The 27,031-nt window shown below is 44.2% G+C and overlaps 2 protein-coding genes and 2 long non-coding RNA genes across 7 annotated transcripts; 2 read left to right on the plus strand and 2 right to left on the minus strand.

Moving 5' to 3' along the window:
- Positions 1 to 3: 3 nt before the first annotated feature.
- On the minus strand, positions 4 to 2,774 carry rps27a (ribosomal protein S27a). Its single transcript, XM_003455478.4, has 6 exons — positions 2,679 to 2,774; positions 2,505 to 2,569; positions 2,054 to 2,108; positions 1,228 to 1,313; positions 270 to 401; positions 4 to 188 (listed from the first exon to the last, which is right to left on the minus strand). Exons 2-6 carry the CDS (start codon positions 2,550 to 2,552, stop codon positions 39 to 41), a joined length of 471 nt encoding a protein of 156 aa, XP_003455526.1. The 5' UTR covers positions 2,553 to 2,569; positions 2,679 to 2,774; the 3' UTR covers positions 4 to 38.
- A 136-nt stretch (positions 2,775 to 2,910) lies between these two features.
- LOC102079168 (clathrin heavy chain linker domain-containing protein 1) lies at positions 2,911 to 18,904 on the plus strand. Of its 4 annotated transcripts, XM_005460054.4 has the most exons (12): positions 2,911 to 3,234; positions 3,672 to 3,859; positions 4,054 to 4,142; positions 5,970 to 6,168; positions 7,392 to 7,507; positions 13,048 to 13,138; positions 13,225 to 13,331; positions 13,660 to 13,831; positions 13,897 to 14,099; positions 15,675 to 15,857; positions 16,002 to 16,038; positions 16,725 to 16,761. In XM_005460054.4, coding segments are annotated over exons 1-12 (1,569 nt in total). In that variant the 5' UTR covers positions 2,911 to 3,051; the 3' UTR covers positions 16,726 to 16,761. The 4 variants fall into 4 exon arrangements, with proteins under 4 accessions (XP_005460111.1, XP_019211171.1, XP_005460109.1 ...); XM_019355626.2 differs by lacking the exons at positions 16,002 to 16,038; positions 16,725 to 16,761 and adding an exon at positions 18,554 to 18,904; XM_005460052.4 differs by lacking the exon at positions 16,002 to 16,038 and having other exon boundaries at positions 16,725 to 17,059.
- LOC112841915 (uncharacterized) lies at positions 10,045 to 11,480 on the minus strand. Its single transcript, XR_003213387.1, has 2 exons — positions 10,953 to 11,480; positions 10,045 to 10,861 (listed from the first exon to the last, which is right to left on the minus strand). It is a non-coding gene; the product is annotated as an uncharacterized LOC112841915 (long non-coding RNA).
- A 623-nt stretch (positions 18,905 to 19,527) lies between the features above and the next one.
- Positions 19,528 to 21,408, plus strand: LOC102079711 (deleted in malignant brain tumors 1 protein). The gene is made up of 4 exons (XR_267206.3): positions 19,528 to 19,642; positions 19,739 to 19,762; positions 19,856 to 20,167; positions 21,056 to 21,408. It is a non-coding gene; the product is annotated as a deleted in malignant brain tumors 1 protein (long non-coding RNA).
- Positions 21,409 to 27,031: the final 5,623 nt, after the last annotated feature.

Here is a 27,031-nt window from a genome sequence, read left to right on the forward strand (position 1 = left end):
CCATTTTTAGTCAAACATTTCTTTATTTATCGTCCTGTCTACTTGTCCTCGGGTTTGTTGAAGCAGTAGGTGAGGCAGCACTTCCCACAGTAGTGACGGTCAAAGTGGCTCGCCATGAACACGCCGGCGCCGCACTCGTCAGCGGGGCACTCGCGCCTCAGCCGGTGGATTTTACCATTCTCGTCCACCTGAAGGAGGAAAAGTGTCGGTTTTAATGAAACAAAATGCACAAAACCCAAACTTCAGCGCGTCTCCGGCTGCGTTTTTACCTTGTAGTATTTGAGCACGGCAAGCTTGACCTTCTTCCTCTTGTGCTTGTTCTTCTTGGGGGTGGTGTAGGACTTCTTCTTCCTCTTTTTGGCACCACCACGCAGCCTCAGCACCAAGTGCAGAGTCGACTCCTGAAAACGCAAAGACACGGGCGTGAGAGGGACGCCAGACAGCACAATCACGCAAAAACACCCTCGAGTTTGAGACCTGAATTTAACTCCGCCCCTGCAACGGGTCAGAGGAAACCAGGGAGAATCTGAGAACCACAACCTCTTTTTTTTTTTTTACAGACACAGATGATGTTGCTGCATCTTTAATTCATGACTTCATCAAACGAAAGTCCAAGTGGGAAAAATTCCCATTAGCACAGTTCTGAAGGTGGAAAACCGCTGCTGTGACAGGAGGACAGACTTTCCAACGCTTCAGGAGAACCTGAAGGCAGCAGTGTGGGATCCACTGACGTCACTGAGCATTCAGACTGGAGGTTTAAGCCTGCAGGACTCATTTCAGCCACCAGGGGGCGACAGACTCCAAAGCTGACTCAGTGACAAATTCCAGACCTGGATTTTACCCCAAAGTTGGATGAAAACCGGATTTCCTGTCATCTGGACCGCCGGCTGTGAGCTAACACTACCTCGCATCACAAATCTGTTTTAAGTCCCCAATGTTTGAATCTGAGGCTTCAGTAACGACACGTCTGACTGCAGAGCCAGTTATTACAGCTCAGACTCAGAACCATAGAGCTCTAGTCTGTTTATTTCAACATCTGCCCAAAAGCAGCTAGAAACTACAACTGATCTAAAACCTGCTCTGGGAACTCAATTAAACCCAAAATAGCGGTAAAGCAAAAACACAGCAACAGCTCATCAGATGACCTTTGAATGACGCTGGCTCTAAATCTCAAACTGAACTCAGAGTCCACATTTACAGAAAAGGCTTCATCAGTTCCCGGCTCACCTTCTGGATGTTGTAGTCTGAGAGCGTGCGGCCATCTTCCAGCTGCTTCCCGGCAAAGATCAGCCTCTGCTGATCGGGAGGGATTCCTGCAGAGATCAAACATCAGCTGATCAGGATCATCACTGAATCCCACCGTTCAGTAATCAATAAGCACTTTAACTTCCTGTAATTTGCTGCATACATTTGGTTTCTTGACTCCAGAAAAACACACACACGATTTTGACAGTGACGCTCATGTGTTAGCTTCATGGTGCTTGTTTAAGAGTAGATGATGATGGCTGTGCACATTTCTCTTATTTAAATACAGAGAAACCAGAGCGTGGACCGCACAGCGGCCAGAACGCTTCAAACACTGACACACCTCCACGATTATTTTAATTATCACACCAACAACCCTGCTTCCACTGTCCACACCGTCTCTACTTTCACTCACATTCAAACATCAGTTTGTCCTGTTTATTTGACACTTATGCTCCTGTAAGTGTGTCCCGTACATTCTCCCCCCACTTTAATGATGCTCTCTAATCCCCCAGTATACATCTGTAAGACCGACCATCTCCCTCACGGACTCCTGCTGCAGTCTGTGGCCTATGAACAGTCTGAACTATGACCCCTGACAGCTCACAGATGAGATTTCTGAACAGTTCTTATTTCAAGGAGTTTGTGTTTCTCTACAAACACGAAGCTCATCACGTGTTTTCAGGTAAACACAGGAAGCTTCGCTCCAGCTCAGCCTCCCACATTCACCTGTTTTCAGATAAAAACCGCCTCCTTGGCTTTGATGCATAAAGTAATAGAGTAAAAGTAATCAGCCAGGCTCACTCACCCTCCTTGTCCTGGATCTTGGCCTTGACATTCTCGATGGTGTCTGAAGGCTCAACCTGTGGAAGCAGAGAGGACAGGTGAGCCGGGACAGCATGCGCTTCCGGTCAAAGCTCTACTCACATGCAGATTACAACTCTTTAAACACGAATGACACATTCACTTTTACTAACTAACTACAGCTAATCAGAGCTTTACGAGCACGGCACTAAGCTGCTGCGCCCGCTCCACGTGTTTACACTGCCCTGGATAGCTTAGCTGTTAGCCTTCGGTACAGCGTCAGTTTAACGGCCTGATTCCGCCTCCAAACACACGGACACACGGCTGCAGTTAACACACAGCACCGATCAGTTACGTGTACAAACGGCCGCTCTAATCTAGTTCCACAGAAAGTAAAACTCGGGTTAACGGCAGCCCGTGAACGCCGCTACCCTCCATCACAGCCCGTCACCCACCTCGAGGGTTATAGTCTTCCCCGTAAGGGTTTTCACGAAAATCTGCATCCTGGCGTTCAATCCACCTGCAAGGGAAGACACACAGGGCACTTTAGTCTCTGCTGGAGCCCAAAGGTCAGTTTAAAAGTGCCGATTTTTAACAAAAACCCGTCAAAAAACGGAGCGCGAGCTTACCACCGGTCTGCTCCTAATGGCGGATCATGAGAAGAGGGCTTTCCTCTCCAGACACGGGGTTTTCTGCACGCATTCGCAGGGGTTAGGGTAGCCGTTACGTTGCCTGATGAAAAGTACAACGCAAACACTATATTTAGTCATTTTCTGGCGTCTTTTTGTCTCCCACGTATATTTTTTAGTGCTAATGTCGATTTTCTTTACACTTTAATGATCATTTGGATGATTATTTAAAGAAAAAACCGACTCATCTACAAAAAACAGCATTTCCCAGGTGCACTTTCGCGGTAACCACGGCGACAAGGATTCCCTTGAAATTGTGGGAAGAAAGGAAACTAAACGGAAAGTTAGCCTAAAAATATCATCGTGAAGAACAATGTCCGAGGCACAAATGTCCCGCAGTTCACGTTTCACAGCCGGTATCCTGACGGCTGACAGTGACCAGAGCTTCATCCAGTCTTTATACGAGTTCATGGAGCACGAGAAGAAGTGCCTGCAATGCCCGGGGGAGGGTCCCGACGAGCTCCGATACACCGTCCACCGCTCCGCGTTCAGCAAGGTGTTACAGTTAAAAAGTACCGGTAAAACTTAAAAGGAAAACTGGACAGGTTTACTTCTTCAAAAATGCAGCTTTACCAGGAAAGAAGAAAAACTGAAAAACTCTATAAAAGGAGAGGACACTGGTACTCTTGTACATCCCTCAGTTTTTATTTTTGCTTTGCAAAGTTGCCGTTTTTTAAGGAAAAAAATCCACAATTTTACTTCTTTTACAATAAAATAAAATAAAATAAAAAAATACATCGGAAGACATAGAAGAGCGAAAACCCGGTGTGGCAAATTTACCTGATAATAAAACATGCAAACTGAATTTGCAAAAATTGTAAAGTTATTAGAAAAAACTCGACAATTTACAAGAGGGAAAAAAAACAAATTAATGACAAAAATTAAACCAAAAAACAAAATTAATTTTTCCTGTGTCCTCCTTGGTTCTGTCAGGTGATTGGACGAGCAACAGCCTATAAGAGGCTTCTGTTGGCCATAAAGTTGGAGTATGACAGCACCATCAGGGAGCTGCAGAGGAGGGAGGAGGAAGCCAGGGCAGCACGGCTAACCGTGGCAGCCTCGGAGTCACGCCTGAAATCACTGCTCACCTGTGAGCGCCAAGCCGCCCACCTGAGGCAGAGGTGAGTGACTGCTGTCTGTGTAAAGAAGACTTACTGTTTGTAGACTACATTAACTTTGCTCCAGTGAATTATGTGTAAATAAAGTTACCATTTTCAGAGATGAAGCTGAGAAAATATACACTGTCTGGAAAAAAACAATAATTACTCAATATTTTTCCATTTTCTTTGTTTTGCTGCTTTTTGTCTCTTTGCAGGATCTCCACCCTTCAGAGGGAAACAGCAGAACTTCAGGAGGAGATCGAAAGAGAGAAAACATCTAAAGAGCAGAGCACATGGATACCCGGTACACCCTCAGATAGATGAGCTAAAGCAGGGTCCTCAAAGCCTGTAAGGGGAAAATACAAGGCAGACATGTTAGCATGTCACGTCTCCAAAGACACAAATACGAAGGACATGATTAACTGTAAAAAAAAAAATGTTAAAAGAATATAAAATACTAGAACACAATGATAAAAACCCTCAAATAAAAATAGATTCAAATGAATAAATAAAATAACAGCTGAGCTATAGTGTCCTGGAAGTAAAATATAAAGTTAAATGATGTGTATTATATTACAGACTGATGTAATATTAAGGATTAGCAGTACAGGAGTTTGGGGTGTTGCTTAGGCTTTTTGGTCATCGTTTACATATGAGGGGTGTGGATATGGACATGCTGTCACCTTTAACTGAGATTATTGGCTAATTTAAGTTTCTGCAAACTCTGCTGTCAGTCTCTCCACCTTGTGTTGTATCTATAAGCCAGGTTGTAACAGAAGTAGAATATTTATAGTGAGGTCCAGTAGTCCAGCTGAGAGCTGATGAAGACGTGGATAATCTTTAGTGACCAAACTGACTTTTACTGTATGATGTCTCAGTTGGTAAAAGCTTTTCTTCACTGATCTGATTAAAGTAAAAGTCAAAGAGCTTTACACAAAAACTCAAATCTTCAGCTACATTTCAAACATGAGTTGAACATATAGTTCGGGTATTTGTAGAGCTCGGTGGTTCAGATAAAGTTTTCTCATTCAGGATTTCATCCACAAAGTCAAATAGTTCCTGATAAGCGTGGCAGGTAGCTATAACCGACTACAATAACACTGACACTGTTAATGAAAGATGGAGCTGCTGACCTGTTTATTGAAAACAGGAGAGGACCTAGTATGGATCCTTGGGGGATACCACATTTATAAGAATTTGGGATGAAGAGCAGTTTCCTGTTTCAGGAGCAGTTTACAGTGTTTATAGTGTTCACAGTGGTTTGTCTTCCTAATTGTCTCAGTAAGCTCAAAGTGCAGCGTACACAACAACATTAACTGGGCCAATCGCCCATGCTAAATGAGCTCAAACCCAGCGGAGGTGGCAGTGTTTCTGGATCCATGTGTGGATGCAGAGATGATCTGTGTTCGATGCCAGTGGTTTTCAGACGTGTTCCTGAGCCCGTGCAGTGGTTTCCACCTCAGGATCAGATCTCAGCACCACCAACATCCGCCCTCGCAGCCCGGTGCTTTCTCTGCATCTGAACTGTAGACGATGGAGTCCATAAATCCTGACCCGTCCCCGTGTCTCCCTCTGAAAGTCTCAGCCTCTCTTTGAGCTCCTTTTACACCCAGAAATCTTCTATCATGATATATATTAAATGTCATGTTCTAACTGAAGTCAACCAAATTATTTTTGTACTTTTTCATTCTTTTGTTGCTCCTGTCCCAGCTTTTTTTTTTTTTAAAGTTTAATAATCAGCATGCAAACTTTTAACATGAACATTTAACACGAACAACCAAAAACTGACTAAATATGAAATATTTTAGTTTATAAAAAAGTTTAGTTTATAAAATCCTCCTTCCAGTCTGACAGTCTTTAAAGTTTCATCCATCAGTCGATGGGCTTTAAATGTTTTGCGTATGATCTCATTCTGTTTTGGCATCCCAACATTTTCCTACAAACAGGTTTGTAGGAAACTCACTCAGACACACAACCGCTAACAGCATGGACCCATTAGGACTGGGGTCCCGCCCCTCTGTGGTAGTGTTTGGGGGGCCTCCTGTTAGATCCCACAGATCTGTTGTTCATAGCTGCTAAATATTCTGTCAAGTCCTCCAGGGTTGTTCTCCACACTTGTGTCGTCTGGCAGGTTTGACGGTGGCTGAGTCTGAGGATCCTGAGGCTCTGGGCGGGTACCTGAAGGACATGGAGACGCAGAGAGACGCTCTGCTGGACAGAAAGGGGCACTGTGTTCCTCTGGAGGTCAAAACCAAGCTGGACGCCGAGCTGCAGGCCGCCAAGCGCCGCAGAGATGAGCTGAGTGCCGAGAACAACCACCTGACAGTCCTGTAAGAGCAGAAACTCACAGAAACAGGAAGTCATACAGTTCTGTACATATGCAAGTCATCAGTAAGACTTCACGCTGGATGAGTGCAGAATATTTTAGAATTTTTACTTAAAGGATTAAGGACCTGAAGTCAGTAACACAAAGATGTAATCATGCAGTGAAACTCCTGAAGACAATTTCACCAGATGTCTAAAAGAAAAAAAAACATCATCGCAGTTTGATAAAAAGGTGCCTTTCATTTTGAAAGGTTAGGGAAAATCTCTTCCTCCTGAACGCCTCTGCAGACTCCTGCAGGAGCAAATGAGGAAATATGTTTGACACCAGCAGGAAACAGATTATTGAAAATAAATAAAGCAGTAAACAAAGTTTTTAGACAGAAAGTCAACATGAAGTCAGATTTGATGAAAACAAACCTGATTTTTTTTTTGGGCTCTGGCTCTGTTTTAATGCTGATCTCACAGAACAACAGCCTGAACATCGTCTGTACCAAAGAACAGTTTTACAGAAGCAAAGTATTCAGAGTCAGAATGAGTCCTTGTGAAGTGAACCCAACCTGAAGAAAGAACGACCTCACCTGACCTCAGAATCAGAGGGAGTCAGGGTCAGAGGTCAGCCTGATAACAAATGAAGCCTTTCATATGCTCTAACATCTTTCCCACAGGCTGATATCAGCCTTTAAAGTTTACCCAGAATGCACTTTTGTAACTTTCCTCCAGTGACTTCTGAGAATCAGATCCAACATCAGGTACTGGCGCTACGTGTTGCAGTTTATTCAGACTGGATCTCATCACACTGACGCTCACAGAAACAAACACATCCGAATCATAAGCAGTCAGCTGACGAGCAGAAATATTGGGTAACAAAAGCTGCAGAGACGTTAAAGAGAGATGATCTGAACATCTTAATATTTAAGGTGAACCAACCAAAACTGTTTCAGACAAAACGATCAACTTGATATGAACCTGCAGATTATAAATGACACGAGGATGAAGCTCATTCTGATGAACTATATCTGCACGGTATTTATTACTCCATTGTTTCCACATGCAAAACCTGCGTCTGACCCCTGATGATGCTCCTAACAGCTGTTAGAGAGCACCACAAAGTTAAAGGTGACATGTCAGCGTGTCTGCTGCCCCCAAGTGGACCACATCAGTCACTGCAGGTTTGAGTTTACTGAGTGTGGTTTGGATTTGAAGCTCACGATCACCTCTCTGTCTCTAGATACAAACGTCTGAGGAGTGTGTGGGACTGTCTGAGCAGCTGGGAGGAGGAGGGTCAGCCGGTTCCTCTGGAGGAACTTGTGGGTTCCACTCTGGAGAACATCAGGGAGGCAGACGGTGAGACGCTGCTGCAGTCAGCAGAGTTTTGGCTTCAGTCACAGTGTCAGTGTTCACTGCGTACCTCCAGAATGAATGTGGTAAAACTTAATTAATAATTTCTCTGTTTGGTGACGTGAAGCGGCACACTTCCACAATGGTGAAATATTTACCTCAATATTTAAAAAAAGATGTAGATTTTGATTGAAACATGTATTTTATGACTCTTCTTACTTGTATAATTGTTTTTTCCAGTTTAAGTAGATCCTAAAAATGTTGACTTATCTTTTGCTGAGGAACAGCAATATGAGGAACATATTAAACATAGTTTTATATTTTCTATTTATGGCTTATTTTCCTGGTAAAGAGAACATTCCTCTGTCACTAAGGCCAGCCTCAGAAGAACAACATCATGGGACATATGACATCACGTCAGTATTTCCAATCCAACTTTATTTATATAGCACTTTTAAAAACAAAGTTGACCAAAGTGCTTTCCAATAATAAAACAGAGATAGCAGTTAAAAACCATACATTAAGCATACAATGAAATCAATAAACAAAATAAATACATAATTGAAAAAGATAAAAATAAATCAGTGTATTTATTAAATATTAAAACATGAGAAAATAAACAATAAGATATACAATGAATAAGATTAACAAAGTAAAAAGATTAAGAGTGACCAACAGCTGACTACAAACTGACTACAAACTGACTCTGATAATACTCCTAGAAAGCCTTTGGAAAAAAGTGTGTTTTTAAAAGTGATTTAAACATTTCAAGTGTTGGGGCCAACCTAATATGGAGGGGCAGTTTGTTCCATAGTTTGGGGGCCACAACAGTGAAAGCTCGGTCCCCCCGGTGTTTCAGTCTCGACATGGGGACAGCAAGGAGTGACTGGTCAGATGATCTGAGAGACCTTTGTGGAGTGTATCGGTGTAGAAGGTCTGACAGGTAAGAAGGAGCCAGGCCATTTAAGACTTTAAAAGGAAGCAATAAAATTAAATAAAATTTAAAATGAATTCTAAAATGGAAACCAGTGTAAGGAGGCAAGAACAGGGTAATGTGCTCACGTTTGTGTGTCCCTGTCAACAGGCGAGCAGCAGCATTCTGGACCATTTGCAAGCGTGATAGTGAAGCCTGATCAATACCAATATAAAGTCCATTACAATAATCAAGGCGAGTGGTCACAAATGCATGTAAATCTCTCCAAGTCACAAAAAGAAATAAAAGGTTTGACTTTAGAGAGCTGCCTCAGCTGAAAAAAGCTTTTTCTCACCACTGTATTTACCTGTTTGTCCATTTTAAGAGCTGTGCCACATTTTACTCCAAGGTTGGTGACAATTGGTTTGACACACGATGTAAGAGGACCCAAGTCAGATGGAGGGACACCAGGTCCACTCGGCCCAAATATAATGACTTCAGTCTTCTTTTCATTAAAGTTTAAAAAATTCAGAGCCAGCCATCCTCTGATATCCTTAAGACTGTCTAAAATAGGCCTGAGGGGGTCGTTGTGTTTCAGGGGGAGATAAATCTGACAATCATCTGCATAAAAATGAAATGAGACTTTGTGTTTTTTAATAATATGGCCAAGGGGAAGTAAATAAATACTAAAAAGAAGGGGCCCAAGGATGGATCCTTGAGGTACACCACATGGGAGGAGGGCGGAAGATGAATGAAAGTTACCAAGTGTGACAAAAACTTCTATCAGAGAGGTATGACTTAAACCACTCCGAGGCAGTGCCTCTAATTCCAACATGATGTTCTAGGCGAGAAATCAAAATATTGTGATCTACTGTATCAAAAGCTGCTGTGAGATCCAAAAGCACAAGTAAGACAGACTTCCCAGAGTCAGCAGTTAGTAAGATATCATTAAAGACTCTCAAAAGTGCAGTCTCTGTGCTGTGAAGGGCTTTAAAACCAGATTGAAATACCTCAAAAATGTTTTGACTCTCTGAAAAAGTCTGCAGCTGTGAGCACACTTCTTTTTCTAAAATTTTAGAAACAAAAGGAAGCTTTGAAATAGGTCTGAAATTACACAACAAAGAGGCATCCAGGCCAGGGCGTCTCAGCAGAGGCTGGACCACTGCCTGTTTAAAAATTACAGGTACATGGCCTAAAGTCAGGCTGCTGTTTATAAGCCTTTGAATTTAAGGTCCAATAGTGCCCCAAACTTCTTTAAAAAAGCGAGGGGGAAGGACATCAGTGGGAGAGCCAGACTTGATTTGGGTGACAATTTTACCCAGATACGACAGAGACAGGTTCAAAATGGCTAAAAACTGCTAAAGGCGTAAAAATAACAGAAGGGTCATAAGAAGGGGGTGAAATATGTGCTCTAATAGATAAAATCTTGTCAACAAGTTTCAGCAGAAGCTTCTGTACAGTTGGATTGGGGAGGGTTAAGAACAGAGCTTAAAATGCTAAATAAAACACGGGGCTTATGGCAGTTGTCGTTAATAACACCTGCAAAATAGGCGGATTTCTGGTTCTTAACAATTTTCTGATATCTATGCCAGCTATCTCTTAAGATATCATAAGACACGTGTAGCTTGTCTTTTTCCCATTTGCGTTCTGCTTTTCTTCACTCTCTTCGAGCAGCCCGAGTGATGTCGTTCAGCCACGGCTCAGACTTCGATTTAGGCCGCCTGACCTTCAGAGGAGCAACAGTATCCAGAATGTTTTGACAAGTAGAGAAAAATTTTGCAGTCAGCACCTCAGTGTCGGCACAGACTGAGAGCTCTGAGTCAACATTAAAGGTGGTAGAAAACTGGACGGCACTTGATGGTTTAAACATGCGAGAAGCAGTAGGAGGGCCACAGGTAGTGATGTTACAGGGAAGAGAAGTTTCAAACAATACAGGCATATGATCAGAAAAGACGACATCATAAATTTGAAGATTATAAACAGGTAAACCATGAGACAAAACCAGATCCAGAGTGTGTCCATATTTATGAGTGGGACCAGTGACAGACTGCAAAACATTAAAAGCATCAAGTAGGCTTAAAAAGTCCTTTGCCTATGGTTTAGTAGGACAACACACATGAATATTCACATCACCAGGATTAAGACCTTGTCATGCTTTGGCATTATTTCAGCCAAGAACTCAGAGAAGTCATTAACAAAGTTCCTGTTATGTTTTGGTGGACGGTAGATCACCGCACAAAGAACAGGATGACTGCTACCAAGCTCAAACATATTCAGTTCAAAACTGGAGAAAGTGACAGGTGACAGCTGGCGACAGTGAAAAGTAGATTTATAAACTGTGGCCACTCCTCCACCTCGGCCCGTCATCCTCGGTGAGTTAAAATCCGAACAGTTTGGCGGTAATAGTTCTGAGAAAGAGCTTAACTCACCGTCACTTAGCCAGGCTTCTGTCACACAGAGGAAATCCAGATTATGAGAGGTGAAGAAATCCTTCAATATGAACGTTTTATTAGCGACCTAGCGTTAACAAGAGCAAACCTGGTAGGGTCCGTCAGACCGGTGACAGCCATCCAGGGAACCTGTTTCAGTTGCCGGAGATTCCGCAGTTTCGCTCCACCGCAGCGAAGATGAGGTAAGAGAAGGCGGGAACGCTGGATGTCTTCAGCCAAGCCGACAACAGGTACCAGCCAGGAGCCAATAGGTTCCAGGAAGCGACAGGAGACAAAACACCAGTGCAAAGGTCTGAATTCAGTCAGAGTGCATTGGGAAACTGTTCTGTCTCTGCCAGATGAAAGAGCCAAATATGATTTCAGTTTCACCAGCAGCCCGCTGCGTTTTCCCCGACGTTTAAAGCGCTTCTTCTTATGAGATGGGGTAGGGGTGTAATCCAGGTGATGCGGTACTCCAGATAGTAGCGGAGGTGGAAAAAGTATTTATTTAACAGAAACTAAACCAAACTGACTCCGCCCCCTGATCCAGCAGCTTGTAGCTCCTCCTTCAGAAGCAATCCAGTGATGGTTTCTCTGTCACATCACCAGTGATGGGAATAACGGCGTTACAAGTAACGGCGTTACTACCGGCGTTACTTTTTTCAGTAACGAGTAATCTAACTAATTACTATTCCTATCGTTACAACGCCGTTACAGTTACTAACAAGGTAACGCGGTCCGTTACTATTTTTCAACAAACAGACGGTTGAAGCTGTGTTCAGCTTACCGCATCTTATATCAGCTGCAGGAAGTAGCTGTAAGTAATCTGGACGCTGCAGCTTTAAGCAGCTGCGCGCTCCCGCGGACGGTAATCACGATCACTGTCTAGCACAACACCTGGAGCTCAGGGGGCAAAACAATCGAGTGCTGCTGTTTGACTGAGGAAGAATAAAGTAGTCGTGGTAAGTCAATCACATGACCACTTAAAGACAAAGCAACAAGGTGCCAGTTTTTAAACTGTGTTGAAACCAGAGTCATGATAAACAAGATATACGCGGCGTTTTTTCCTCAATTTTTTCCTCACGTTAGCGCTAGCAAGCACTCTCTGCTTATGAGCAAAAAACAAAACAAAAAAAAGTTTTAGGAGAGAGAGAGAGAGAGAGAGAGAGAGAGCAGGAAAAGACAGAGAGAGAGTTTTGAGATGTGTGAGATTTGTGACGTTTAGCGTGTTTGGAGTGTGTAGTTAATGTGTTGTCTTGTGTAGTTAGTGTGTAGTGTTGTGGACAGTTTTGTGTTGTGTGTCAGAACAATGAGGCGACTGCTGTCTCCAGGTAGAAACAGCAGTGATACACCTGCTGCTGTCAGACCTGCAGGTATCAGGCTGTGATGTTCTCCTTTATAGTGGACAGAAATGATTTTTTTTGGAGTGGTCAGGTAAGCAGCACCTGAGCCGCTCACCTATGGAAGCAGTGAGTGTTTCTGTTAATAATAATAATACATTTTATTTAAAAGCGCCTTTCAAAACACTCAAGGACACTTTACAGAACAAATAAGACAAGCTTAAAAACAGGAAATGAACACAATAAAACAAAGTTTAAGAGCATGGAGTAGTTATACAGAGTAGGCTATCTTGAACAGGTGGGTTTTGAGGGTGGACTTAAAGTAGGAAAGAACTGATGTTTCTGAGGTGGGGGGGAATTCCAAAGTCGAGAGGCAGAGCAACTAAAAGCCCCCCCCCGGTAATAAGACGAAATGAAGGAACAGAAAGAAGAAGAGAAGAGGAGGATCTGAGGCACCAGGATGGGATGGAGATCTGTACCAAGTCAGAGAGAGATGGTGGGCAGAGAGAATGAATGGCCTTAAATCTGTAGAGGAGTATTCTGAAATTAATGCGGAGTTGAACCGGGAGCCAGTGAAGCTGCTTCAGGATAGGGGTGATGTGGTGAGTCGAGGGAGTCCTAGTAATAATACGGGCAGCAGTGTTCTGGACACGTTGAAGCTTGTTGATGAATTTTTGTGGCAGGCCAGATAAAAGTGAGTTACAGTAGTCAAGTAGTGTTAAATGATGATACGCTGTCACGTGCTGTGGTTCATCTGAGGCTGCATTTAAATTAAGACGTTGAGAGGACCGGGTGACTTTTACCTGTTCTGACACATGAGTGTGGACAGACTGTGACTGTAAAGATGGCGTTTCTGTCCTGCAGGGATGGACGAGGACATCTGCAGCATCAAGCAGCTGTTTGAGGACCAGGAGCCGACCAGAGCTGATGCATCTGAACTTGATTACCTGGACAGGTGCTGCGTCCACAGATACCTTCTGATGAGTTTGTGTGTGTGTGTGTGTGACCTGTGCCCATCTCCTCCCTCTCCTTTGTCCTCAGGTTTCTTGAGCTGTTTGAGTCAGCTCAGTACGAGGACGCCGCTCTAAGCGCTGCCAGAGCTCCTCGAGGAGTCCTGAGGAACATCGACACCATGGAGATGTTCAAAGGTGGGAACAGCACCTGTACAGTTATCAGGGCTCTGAATATGTCGATTTCATGCAAAGATCCTAATTGACTTTACGTGAGATGAAATTAATCTGACTCAGAGCACTGAAACAATCCCAGAGACTCAATCTGACCATAAAAGGAAGGGACACTGACTCCCTGTGAGTGCAGCTGAGGTGGGAAGTCATCTTCTTATAAACCTGTCAGGTAAATAAGTTGGTCTACGAACACCCACCCACTGCTGGAGCCTCTGGTGGGCATTAGAAGAACTGCAGCTGGTGGTGCTTCATGAAGGTACCGCTGTGTGTGACGATCTCTGTCTTCTTTCAGGTGTGGAGGTCCTCCCGGGCTCGCTCTCCCCATCGTTTCTCTTCTTCTGGGCGCTGCTGTTCACTGCCGGAGCCAACGGCGAGCTGTCGGCTCCGCTCTCCCTCCAGGGCGTCTCCTGTGCCCTCCAGAGCGGCGCCCTGCAGCTCGTCAGCTACGCCGTCACCCATAAGAAGTCAGTTTCATGTCAGTTTCATCACTTTCCCCACTTCTCCTTCTTTACACTCTCTCTCCTCTCAGGCTGACCTTCACTGAGGAGCTGGGCGACATCCTGACTGAGCATGCTCAGGAGAACCCCGGCGTGGCTGACCTGTGTCTGACGTTGGCCACCATTATCTATGAGGCCTGCAGGCTGCACAGGAAGGCCGCACTGAGCATGTGCAGGAGAGGGCTGATCCACAGTGCTGCTGAGTTCCTGAAGCACTGCGAGGACCTCACAGCAGGTCTGTGTGTGTAGAAGTGTCTCTGTGAGGACCAGTTTTGGTGTTAAACCAGTGTAGCGAGGACATTTCTGCTCCAGGCTAACGTTAGGGTCTTGTTTTGGGTCATTTTTATTAATAAGATGAAACATCTGTGGGGGAGGAGAGGGTGACACAGAGACCCTTGGTCGCGGGTCATAGTCTGCATCTATGAATCTATGACCTCCATCATAGACCCATTACACGCCCACACCCTTGGACTGCTCCCCTGGAGGAGCGAAGGATGACATCATTGACCACACAGATTTCATGGCTGGTTGGCTTTGGGGACCCCGAGTCCAGCTGACGGGTGCCTGATATACCGACAGCAGTGTGTCTGCATCAAGAGAGCACACTGACTGTGCAGCATATTTGTACATCCTTTAAAAATAGATGCAGTGAGGCGATCTATCTCACTGGGCAAAGAAATGCAGGAGGAAGCTGATCGCCCTTCGGTTAGGGTGAAGGTGATAAAGCACTGAAGGCTCCACAGCCGGGGGTTCGGTCAGCCCCAGCTCACCCATCCCTTGGACCTCGAGCTTAGAGCAGCGCTTGGTTGGATGCTTGCTTGTAAAGGGCTTGACCAATAGCAGGTCATTACTGTCATGCAGAAGCTGCTTCCATGGTTACCAGGCTGGTGGGAGCCTCCTGCCATCATACAGGTCACGTTCTGCATCCTGGGCAGCTGGCCATGAGGTACCTAGCTTTGTTGCAGCCCGTTTGCAGACCTCGTACAGGCACTTGGCGGCCTACACTGCTGGGCAGGGAAGGTGGAGTCATCCTCCTCCTCATCCATGTCCTCTAGGTCGAGGAGGTGGGAGTTGGCATCAGCCTTGCTACGCGGCGTCTGTCTTCATTACCAGGAACACGAGAGACCCACACGAGTCGACAGGAAGAACAATCACAACGTAAAACTGGCAAAGTGCACACATTCTGTGCTTAAGTAGAAGTACTCATACTACTGTGGAAAAAAGTCCAGTAAAAGTTAAAGTACTGATTCAGCTTCTTTACTTAAGTAACAAAGTACCGGCTCTGAAATGGACTCAAAGTTGGAAAGTATAAGGAAGCTGTTTGTATACAAAGCTAACTGAGCCTTGTGTTATATTAGTGTAATAAAATAATATTAGAAGATGGGGAAAAAATTTTATTTCACTCTAACAAATGTACTCAAATCAGTTAGGTAAATGTGATGTTAAGTACAGTAACAGTAACTAAGTATTTGTACTCAGTGACTTCCCACCTCTGTCCGAACACACACAGAAAGTGTGAAAAGGTGCAAGGTCACAAAATAATTATGGTTTAATCAAAATAAACTGTAAACCATCAGAATATGAGCATCAGAGAGCTTCAGTCTCACTGAGCATGTGCAGTTCGAGGGTTTCTGCGTTAGTCCTACATGTAAAACAGCTTCAGCAGCTCATCCACACACAGAGACCCACCAGCTGTAAGTGTTCACGGCGCCCTGCCTCCTCACAGAGGCCAGAGTTATAACTCTCTCTCTCTCCCTCTCTCTCTCTCTCTCTCTCTCTCTCTCTCTCTCTCTCTCTCTCTCTCACTCAGAGGACAGCATGTGGGTCCTGTGTCGCTCGCCCAGCCTCTCTCTCCTCCAGCTGCTGACGGAGCCTCTGCAGGACAGTGCAGCCATCTTGTCTGTGGGCGGGGCTTGTGCCGCTTTGCTGGCGGACCCTCAGCGGCGGCCCGTAGCGCTGCAGCTCCTGGACAGCTTCGTGAGCCAAGGGCGAGGTGGGTGGAGCAGACAGCGGGCACCCGTCGGGTCACTTCCTTATAGAAGTGTTGCAACGAAATCATCTACGAGTGTAAGACTCACACATGTGAGCGTGACACGCACGTGCTAAATCTGTTCCTGCATTTCTTCTTCCAAAACAGCAAAGCTCGTCTCTACTACGAAACACAGTTTTAACTAGTAAGGACACAGCAGCCTGTGAAGCATTAGTGTTATTGCACATTACCTCCTGTATTATATGTTTATTCAAAATATACGGAGGCTCATTGGTGTATGGTCTCTGCAGAGGATAATCCACAGTGCTGTTTCCTCTGCAGCTGTGCAGGCTAACATGCAGTGTCTCTAATCTCCTGGTAGAGGAACGATGAGCTGTTCTGTTTATTTATGAAAAGAAATGTCTGTTTTATTAAAAACACATGAAAAACGCAGGAATCCAGAGGCAGACCAGACCTGATCTGTGCTTTCAGGCGATTTGCCCACATGTATTTGGGTGAGATGCTGTGCCCACACAGCCCCACACTTCACCCAAAGCTGCCCACTGTTGTGGCTCGGATGGTCATTATTTCAGATGTGTAAACTCATCATATGTGGCTTTAGTTTCTGGGGGGGCGTGGCCTCATGCCACCTACTACAGGTAACACAGTGACTGCCCCAAACTGAGAACTGTTTGGGTTTTTACATTTTATTTTCAACTTGAGAAAGAAAGATGAGAAATGGTTTTACTGAGTCCCCTGACAGATAAATAGTTGCTGTTAAAAACAGCCAATGAAATAAGACTTGTTATCAGTCTGTTTGGATAAAAGCACCTGTGACGTGTTGCTTGGATAGAAAATTCTGGGACACACATGTGCTGCTGGTCTTCTCAGGGGCTTTAGAGGAAGTGATCGTGGGGGATGTCGGCTCCTCGGTGGACGTGTGGACCCACGTGGTGTCTCTGTGCTCCGAGCTGGAGCGGGACGACCTGAGCCGGGCCATCCTGTCCGTCCTGCTGAGTCAGAGCGGGACCACAATCGTGACCCCGGACCCGGAGGGAGCCCAGCTCATGGAGCACGTTTACCTGTGAAGACTAGACTTGAAGGCCGAATTTCTCCTTCTCATGAAACAACAGACAGGTTCTGGTAGTTTAGACTTTAACTCCATGCTAGCACCTTCTGGCACAAAGATATAACTGCACAATAAACAAAACAAAATGTCTCAAGTCTGCAAAGAGTCGTCTGACTTTTTTTTTTTTTTTTTTTTTTTGGTGGTTTTTGGTCTAAATCTTGTTATTCACGTATTTATTCACCCTTATGATCACACCTGAGCTCCTCTCTGCAGTCTCTGAGCTGCAGCTGAAAACACTCAGGTGTGAAGCATAAAACAGTAACAGGAGATTCTGAAACTATAAGAAACAACCGCAGTCACACCTGCACCTGCTGAAAGGTATCAAAGAGTGCAGCAGCGAGCTTTGGGACGACCTCGCCTCTCTGAAGGAGCGCCGGCTGTGCTTTACACTGCTCATGGAAGTCTCCACGTGTCTTCATTCTTTGCTTCTGATTTGTTTTGTAATATTAGAATTTATAAAAACAATATATATTTAAAATCACACACAAAGTGATGGATAGAATGGAATAGAATAGAAAAAAAAAAAAGAATTCAACTTTATTATCATTGCACATGTCACGAATACAAGGCAACGAAATGCAGTTTCCATCCATCCAGAAGTGCTTTAGCCATAATATAGACATAATAGATCCATATTCTGTAATATAGGTATATTATAATGTACACAGTATGAAGGTATGTTATGAATGTACTATAACTATACAGGCTATGAAAGGTTATACATATGGTTAAAAATATGAAAACTATACAGATTGTAGATATACAATTTTAAACAGTTGTAAAAACTATAATTATTGTATTCAATTGAATTTTATTTATATAGCGCCAAATCACAACAACAGTCGCCTCAAGGCGCTTTATATTGCACAGTAGATCGCACAATAATACATACAGAGAAAAACCCAACAATCATATGACCCCCTATGAGCAAGCACTTTGGCGACAGTGGGAAGGAAAAACTCTCTTTTAACAGGAAGAAACCTCCAGCAGAACCAGGCTCAGGGAGGGGCGGGGCCATCTGCTGTGATTGGTTGGGGTGAGAGAAGGAAGACAGGATAAAGACATGCTGTGGAAGAGAGACAGAGATTAATAACAGATATGATTCAATGCAGAGAGGTCTATTAACACAGGCCTTGAGGCCTTAGTTTTCACAGGAGCTACAGTATCCAGAGTCGTACGTAGTGAGGAGGTAAAATTATTAACAAGATAATCGACCTCTGTTGGAGCAGCGTTCAGATAGCTGCTCTGCTCTATGTTGGTACAGGGCATTTACATAATGACTGAAACCAGCCCACAACAATGTTGATCAACATTTTGATCAACATTGTCAACAATGTCAGCAAATGCACTGGTTATAAGATTGGGGAAACCTGCAGTCAGCTGAGACTGAAGAAGTCACCTGGATGAGTGACCAAACGTTTCTCCCACAAAACGCTACGTCCAGATGAACAGATTCAACTTTTGGAGATTTACTCTCCTGGATGATTGAGAATGCATCAAGACCATTTAACCAAATATTAGTGCACGTGTATCTGAGCATGGCTCGATCAGAGGAAACCTGAAATCAAACTTGTGGATCTTGTTTTTACAGTTATTAAAGATGTGTGCTGTACAGTCAGTCGACCCTGGAAGAAGAGCCGTTTTAAAAGCACAACATCACCATGACATTCATGCCCACGATGGGAGGATGTGAACATCTGAACATCTGACCACAGCTGTAGCTGCATTTAGAGAAACCGCCTTCCTGTTTCCACAAACCATAAATGACCAGCATCTGTCTTTCTGTCTCATTGTTTCATATGTTACAGGTGACCTGTGTCTGACACATGAATAAAATGTTTTTGTACCTAAACAATAAACTGATAAATGAGCTGATAAATATATGAATTAAAGACATTACCCCTGCAGTATGTTGGGACAGACTGTCCATGGTAAAACTCTGAGGTTTGGGTCTGAAATAGCTGCAGGTTCCTCTTTGCTTCTCTGCTTCTTTCTGTCAGTTTGATGGTTTTACTGAGACAAGCAGTTTATGTTTTCCTGTGAACTCTCAGTAATTATGTTTGATTGAACAGAAACATCACAACACCTCAAAATGTAACATTGTACATATTAAACATTAAAGAATGGGAGAAGTGGGGAAAAAGCAACCACGTGTGAAGCATCATTTCACTGTTAGATACACCGTATGACGGGAAAAGCAAACGCTGGATGAAAATTACTGATGCAGTTAAACATCGTTGAGCCAAGTATATGACGTCAACTCAAACGGTGGGAACAGCAGAGCTTTAAGAAACGTTTTAAAAACGCCAACAACAGTTACAGGAAGAAAATATTTTTCAGTTTGATTATGAGACGATGCTGTGAAGCTTCTGAAGAGATTAAAGGTGAAGTTAGTTTAGTATGTTGATCACTTCTTTGACATCTCATGATATATTTGTGAGGATGTATCTCCCAGCCCTACCAGTCAGGCTTCTTTTTATTCCATATATGGCATTAAATATGATAGATTCATGAACACCATGGTGTATGTTATTCATTGGTAACATATAAGACAGCAGGAAGTGTGTTAAAGCCACAGCGTTCAGTCTTATCTGCAGCTTTCTGCCACTGACGGCTCATTTCATCTTGTGTGTCTCAGCCATGTGGACACAGCAGACAAACTTCTTCTTGTTGGCCACAGGTGAGATGCATTTGACATCACTGAGTAGTTTTCTTATCTCGGCATGTTTCACTTTACAGTCCAGAGAATAATCAGCCTTATTTTTCTTTTCTACAGTCTCTTATGTGTCAGCTGCTGCAGGTCGGTCATGTTTGACAAAATGAGTCTAAATGATAAAGTTTGGTGTAAATAACATGCCATAAATACTGTGCACGCTCTTCTTTCTTCTGTTAGATGGTCAGATCAGATTAGCTGGGTCTGGGTCGACTCGCTGCTCTGGAAGAGTTGAAATCTATCACCGTGGCTCCTGGGGAACAGTCTGTGATGATGCCTGGGACTTAAAAGATGCTGCGGTGGTCTGCAGACAGTTAAACTGTGGAACAGCACTGAGTGCCACTACAGATGCTCACTTTGGTGAAGGAACTGGGCCGATCTGGCTGCGTCGTGTGGACTGTTCAGGACATGAACGTTCTCTCAGTGAGTGTGACCTCAACAGATCTCAGCCCTCCTGTGGACACAGTAAGGACGCTGGTGTCCTCTGTTCAGGTGAGAGATGTTTGGTTGTGATGGTGTGTCAGATCCTGTGAATGCATGTTTGTGTCTGCACTTTTTATCAGTTTCATCATCCACTCACTGTAGTTTAGTCACTGCATGCTGAGCAGCAGTGGAACTGAGCAGCTCAGCGTAGCATGAAATGTTGCTGTTATGAAGCGTCTGGAATCAGTGTTGGAGTGTCGCGCTTCACCTTACTGTTAATGTTGAGATCTACTACAGTAACTGATGGAGAACAGTCTGTGATGATGGCTGGGACTGGGATGATGCTCTGGTTGTCTATAATGAGCTGCACTACAACACCGGTTACTACAAACACCATAAATATGCTGGTTTGTCTCTTCACACAGACTCACATTATACAGTTATGGCCGTGCATGTGCTCGCACGCTCACACTCACTCCTGGAGCCCTAAGTTGGGATGCTGTCTAAAATAATAGTAAAAACAGAACTGAGTCATTTGTAAATCTCAAAAATCCATCTTTTATTAACATTGGAACAGAAAATAAATGAAACATTTAAACTGAGACATTTTAATATTTAGGCATCAAACTATGAAGCTTCCTGTGAGCTGTTTCAGGAAACTACCTGAGAGGAGACCCTCCTGCTGAGTCTCTGTGATGTGGATCAGTGTCAGAAGATGGATGAGTAACTGAAATGTATATAATGCATGTAAAACCTGGAACATATCAGCTGATCATAAGCTGTGCTGAGAGGGAGGGGTTAGTTTTTGATGATGTTGGTGAAGGCGATGGTTTAAAATTCTTTAATGCAGTGAGAAAGTCAGAGTCAGAAGAAGCAGTGAATAAAAGTGAAATGTTTAACGTCCACACTGACAAACTGGTGCAGACTGTTTCCGGTCTTCATTTTGTTTTATTGTAGAGTCACTGCAGCGGCCCAGCATCTCCCTGAGATATGATGGAGGATCGGTGCAGGGACCCAAAAGTGCAGAGATCACAGGAGGCTCCAGCTTTGAGTTTACCTGCTCCATTACATCCAGCTATACTCCAGGCCGTTTCATGCTCATCTTCTCTGGATCCAACCAAAAGTACACAAAGCCTGCTGTCAGAAACTCAGCCAGGTTTAGTTTCCCTGCAGCTGAGTATGAACACCGGGGCAGCTACAGCTGTGTGTATGAGATAAATGTGTCAATGAAGGAATTCCAGTCATCTGAGTCACCACCAATTCATGTCATCATCACATGTAAGTAGAAACATCAGTCAACATGAATACATGAAAGACTTAAACTTTTACATGAGTGTTTGTATTTGTTAGTCTTCCTACTGTAATTATGAAATGAAACATGTACAGTGATGTGAAAAAGTGTCTTGATGCATCCTCAGTCATCCAGGTAAGGAAATCCCAAAAGGTTGATTCTGTTCATCTGGACGTTTTCAGTGGGAGAAACGTTTCATCATCATCCAGGTGACTTCTTCAGTCTCAGCTGACTGCAGGTTTCCTCAACCTTATAAACTGTACCTTTGCACAATAACTGAAACTAGTCCACTGAATAACAGTGGGCTGTGAGCCAGTTTCTTAATCATCCATCCATCCATCCATCCATCTTCTTCCGCTTTATCCGGGGCCGGGTCGCGGGGGCAACAGCCTAAGCAGAGAAACCCAGGCCTCCCTCTCCCCAGCCACCTCCTCCAGCTTATCCGGGGGAACACCAAGGCGTTCCCAGGCCAGGCGAGAGATATAATCTCTCCAGTGTGTCCTGGGTCTGCCCCGGGACCTCCTCCCGGTGGGACATGCCCGGAACACCTCACCCAGGAGGCGCCCAGGAGGCATCCTTGTCAGATGCCCAAACCACCTCAACTGGTTCCTTTCGATGTGGAGGAGCAGCGGCTCTACTCTGAGCCCCTCCTGGATGGCCGAACTTCTCACCCTATCTCTAAGGGAGAGGCCAGCCACCCTTCGGAGGAAGCTCATTTCCACCGCTTGTATTCGCAATCTCGTTCTTTCGGTCACTACCCAATAGTGGTGCAACGGATCAAAAATTTCATGGTTTGGATCGGATCACGGTTTTGAGTCACTGATCGGATCAATTTTCGGATCAGCAAAAAAAGAAAAAAAAAGAAAAAAATTCAACTCGCCATTTACTTATTTAAGTATTTTTTGTCTATTAAAAAACATTCAACTGAAGACTCATTCCACTCACTTATATAAAAACAAATTAAGGTGCAATATGGACATTATGGACCATGCTGGGCAGCCTCTGCATCCTCTGCACACGGCCATAAACAACCAGAGGAGTCTGTTCAGTGACAGGTTGCTTCTCCCAAAGTCAAGGACCAGCAGACTTAAAAACTCCTTTGTCCCACACGCCATCAGACTGTTTAACTCCTCTCTGGAGGGGAGAGGGAGGGGAAACGGGGACAGAGGAGGGGGGACAACTAAGCTGTAGTGCCTTTTCACTGTGCAATACTTTTTGTTAATATCCAACGGTGCAATAGACTCACAATACTTGAAATGTGCCGTTCCCTTGTGTTCTTATTCCTATTTATTCTATGTATCCCTTTTGTATTCTATGTATTTATATATGGTATATTTCTGCTCACATTCTGCAACTTCTGTCAGTGCTGTGATATTGGAAACTGAATTTCCCAGAGGAACCCACCCGAGGGATAAATAAAGTTCCATCTAATCTAATGTAATCTATAGGGCAGTGCAGGGCTTTGTATCTACCACTCCGCTGTGATATAACGAGCGGTCACGGTCACGTAGCTTTCCGTAGCCCTGGAGCTCCACCCATTTGTAGTTAGAGCAACAGAAGATGCGTGGGACAGTTCAGCCATAACTTTAAACTTCTCCTGCTCATACATGCTTGGAACGATCTTGTCACACTGAAGTGGACGCGCAACGCGATATCATAGCGTGGCTCAAGCACGTTCATCATAGTTTAAACTCCTTGTTTTGCACAACGGAATACGGCCTCCCGTCTGCAGCGAAACACCCCAGTAGCTTTTGTAATAGCTTTAGCCCGGTCGGACTGGGCAGCAAAGGGCTGCTTAAGTGCCGCAAACTCCTCTGCTCCGCTACTTGGACCGCTAGCGCTGACCATAACTACCGCTTGACAGACTGACCACGCGCACCATACACATACTTTTTTTTTTCTTCGAATCTTCGGATCACGTGCGTGCCGAACCGTGGAGTGGGATCGGTTCGGATTTCGGATCAACCGTGATCCGTTGCACCACTACTACCCACAGCTCATGGCAACAGGTGAGGGTAGAGACGTAGATCAACCGGTAAATTGAGAGCTTCGCTTTTACACTCAGCTCTGTCTTCCCCATTAATATGCAAATTTTCATGACTGTTGATCAGTGATGTAACAGCGTTACAAGTAACGGCGTTACTTTTTTTCAGTAACGAGTAATCTAACTAATTACTATTCCTATCGTTATAACGCCGTTACCGTTACTAAGAAGGTAACGCGGTCCGTTACTATTTTTCAACAAACAGACGGTTGAAGCTGTGTTCAGCTTACCGCATCTTATATCAGCTGCAGGAAGTAGCTGTAAGTAATCTGGACGCTGCAGCTTTAAGCAGCTGCGCGCTCCCGCGGACGGTAATCACGATCACTGTCTAGCACAACACCTGGAGCTCAGGGGGCAAAACAATCGAGTGCTGCTGTTTGACTGAGGAAGAATAAAGTAGTCGTGGTAAGTCAATCACATGACCACTTAAAGACAAAGCAACAAGGTGCCAGTTTTTAAATTGTGTTGATAGGCCACGTAAAACCAGAGTCATGATAAACAAGATATACGCAGCGTTTTTTCCTCAGTAGTTTCGTCACGTTTACTGTCTAAGGACAGCGCAGCGAGCACTCTCTGCTTATGAGCAAAAAACAAAAAACAAAAAACATCCCATTCATGTTGGTGGAAAAATGCACCATGTCGACCAATCAGAAATGATATGGCAACATGACATTTGGTTGTTTAGGAAGAGGGGGAAGATTTAGGAGTGACAGCGAGAGAGAGAGAGAGCGAGTTTTGAGATGTGAGATTTGTGACGTTTAGCGTGTTTGTTGTGTGTAGTTAATGTGTTGTCTTGTGTAGTTAGTGTGTAGTGTTGTGGACAGTTTTGTGTTGTGTGTCAGAACAATGAGGCGACTGCTGTCTCCAGGTAGAAACAGCAGTGATACACCTGCTGCTGTCAGACCTGCAGGTATCAGGCTGTGATGTTCTCCTTTATAGTGGACAGAAATGATTTTTTTGGAGCGGCACAAATAATTTGTGGCATCTTATTGAAGAACAGCTGATTGTTCTGTAAATAGTTTGAAATGGTTATTATAAAAAGGGTAAAAGGTAAATAGCTGCAAATAACTTTGTTGTTTGTAAAACTTGTGCATATGATTTTAAAATTGACAATTAATATTTGCATTTGAAGTTATGAAATATGATTCATTAAACATGTTTGTGGTTGTTACAGTAAAAATATAACTTTTTCTACTGTGATTTTATGGTTTTTGTCTGATTTTAGATCAATTGTGTTAATACAGTGTGTCAAAATGAAAACATAACTGTAAATTCAGACACGTGAGGTTGTGCTGAAAAGGATGATACCAAATGTCGGGGGAAATTCCCAAATAGAAGGCTGCCAAAGTAAAACAGAGACACAGTGAGACAATATAATCAATCACATGTACATGGGTGAACGTCTCGAGAGAGAGTCACACAGTACACTTCTTTATTGCAGGTTATATAGGCATGTAGGTTACACAACAGACGGAGGCAGTCTCCGCCTGTTCTCAGAATATAGATTGCTTAACTGACAAATGCATATCTTACTAAACATTCTGTCCGTACTATACTAAACGTCTGCTTAAGTGGCATTTTCCGTTCCTCTTTACACAGGAGCTTGTCTTCACAGGCATTTGATAAGCATAGGCAAAGCTTCATGTTTATCAGGGTGAATCGTCATTCAGAGTTTACACAATCACAAGCAAAGCATATTTGAAGAATAAACAAAATCTTTTCACATTTCCCTCCTGTTGTTTAACTTTCACACTAGTTAAAACACCATTGGTTTATTATCTGTGCATGATTTCTTGCAGCGCATTTTTAATCAGCACGTCATACATTGGTTTATCACAGCATTTCAGTGTCAGGGGGATCATCATCATCTTCGTCCATGGGCAGTGTCAGGTATGCCTGCACATGAACTGCAACAACTTTATTAATCATTGATTGTACACATGGCAAAATACAAGAAGTAAAACAACAGAGTAGGAGTAGAAGAACTCCTACAAAAACCAGTCCTTTTATTAAAAGAGATTTCCAGGAACCACTCAACAGCCAGGTAAGCCAATCTTCAGTGTTCGTGACATAGTCCTGTTGCTGAGCGTCCCTGAGTTGTTTCAGCGTGCGTAAGGCGTCGGTCATGTTGGAAGAGTGAACATTATCGGGAATGTACGTACAGCATGTGTTGTTAAAGAGTATACAGAGTCCTCCTTTCTCAGCCAGAATCATGTCCAGTGCGACTCGGTGTTGCATCACAGTTATGCGCAGGGCATCAATCTCTTCATTTTGTTGATTGTTGATTTTGCACGAGGCATTCAGGAACAGTCCAAAGCGGTAGTCCAAAGTTTCAATTCTTAACATGTTCTTTCCGGTGCCCACCCATGGAAACAGTGAGTGGAGGACCTTTTGTCCGGTGGTCCAAAGCTTAAATTCCTCTGGCACATCACTGCCATAGATGGGGTCATGTGGTTGCAGTGTGGAGACGTCTCGTCGTCGTCTTGTAGTCTGAGAGCTATTTACAGCTGACATCCTGAAGGTGTGGTCTGAAATGAAGATTGGGGCACAGGTGCCCGTCCATCCGGGTGGCAGTATGAAGTAGGCACGTTGTCCACACAGCCAGGCCATTCCCTGCACCCAGTAGGTGCCGTTGCTGGGCGCGGACGTGTTTACAGGTGCGCCCTCTCCGTTGGCTGCGGTTTGGTTACAGTTGGTGGTGTTGCCTAGGGGTCTGTTACCGTTGTCTTGTCGGTAACACATGGAGTGGTTCTTCCCTGGGGTTTGGTCCAAGAACACTGGGAAGTGAATGGACGTGTTCCGATTCGTCACGTTGAAGTTGATCCAGAAGAGCTGGTCACACGTTCCGTTGTCAAGTCCAGCGTTTTCGACGGTGATTACCTCGTATCGGGGTGGTCCCTGGAAGATACTAAAAAGGTTAAGCGAATAGATGATAGAGCTTGTCTCATCAATGATGATTTTCTTATGTTGATAGCCAACGCCCGAAAAGCTGGCGGCACGTTTGGCTTGTGTTCTGTTCTTTATTGTCCTCGAAAAGTGCGAGGAGTCCTGCTAGGAGCAGGAGGACAGCTGCTAGGACGGCGAGTCTCTTCATGACAGCCAAACACACCTAGATCCTCGGGTGAGTAGACTACTGGCGAGAAGTAGAGGGCGGGATATACCCAATCAGCCCTCTCTTCACCAGGTAGATCACCAGAAGGTAGGGGTGCTGGAGTCTATGAGTCTAGGCTGTCACTCACTTTCTTGCAGTGGCTTTGGTGAATCCAAGATGGTCTCTCTGCTATCTTACAGGCGGTTGGTGTGGTGATAAGCACTTGGTATGGGCCTTCCCAGCGGGGCGAGCTCCAATTCTTTCTCTGGAGAACTCGAATCAGGACCCAATCACCTGGCTTCAACCTGCAAGATACTGGAGAAGATTCAGAAGGCAGTTTATTGTTCAAAACAATATCTTTGTTTTCTAGTAGCTTCGACATCCATTCTGCTAGTGTGGTCTCTCTGATTGATTTATCTAAAGGTTCACTTGTGATTGGTAGTGGAAATGGTCTGCCATGAATGATTTCAAAAGGTGTGAGTTTCTGAGAACCCTGTGTTAGTCTCA

Source organism: Oreochromis niloticus, linkage group LG13 (genome assembly GCF_001858045.2).
Source record: "Oreochromis niloticus isolate F11D_XX linkage group LG13, O_niloticus_UMD_NMBU, whole genome shotgun sequence".
In the NCBI taxonomy this organism is placed as follows: Eukaryota; Metazoa; Chordata; class Actinopteri; order Cichliformes; family Cichlidae; genus Oreochromis; species Oreochromis niloticus.

Bases quoted from the DNA above. Each gene is read 5' to 3' on its own strand.
- rps27a (XM_003455478.4), bottom strand. From the start codon at position 2,552: ATGCAGATTTTCGTGAAAACCCTTACGGGGAAGACTATAACCCTCGAG. The intron at 1,314-2,053 runs GTGAGTGAGCCT...TGATCTCTGCAG, and splicing joins CAAGATCCAGGACAAGGAGG to GAATCCCTCCCGATCAGCAG. The intron at 402-1,227 runs GTGAGCCGGGAA...TTGCGTTTTCAG, and splicing joins CAGACTACAACATCCAGAAG to GAGTCGACTCTGCACTTGGT.
- LOC102079168 (XM_005460052.4), top strand. From the start codon at position 3,052: ATGTCCGAGGCACAAATGTCCCGCAGTTCACGTTTCACAGCCGGTATC. The intron at 13,332-13,659 runs GTGGGAACAGCA...GTCTTCTTTCAG, and splicing joins CACCATGGAGATGTTCAAAG to GTGTGGAGGTCCTCCCGGGC. The intron at 14,100-15,674 runs GTCTGTGTGTGT...TCTCTCACTCAG, and splicing joins CTGCGAGGACCTCACAGCAG to AGGACAGCATGTGGGTCCTG.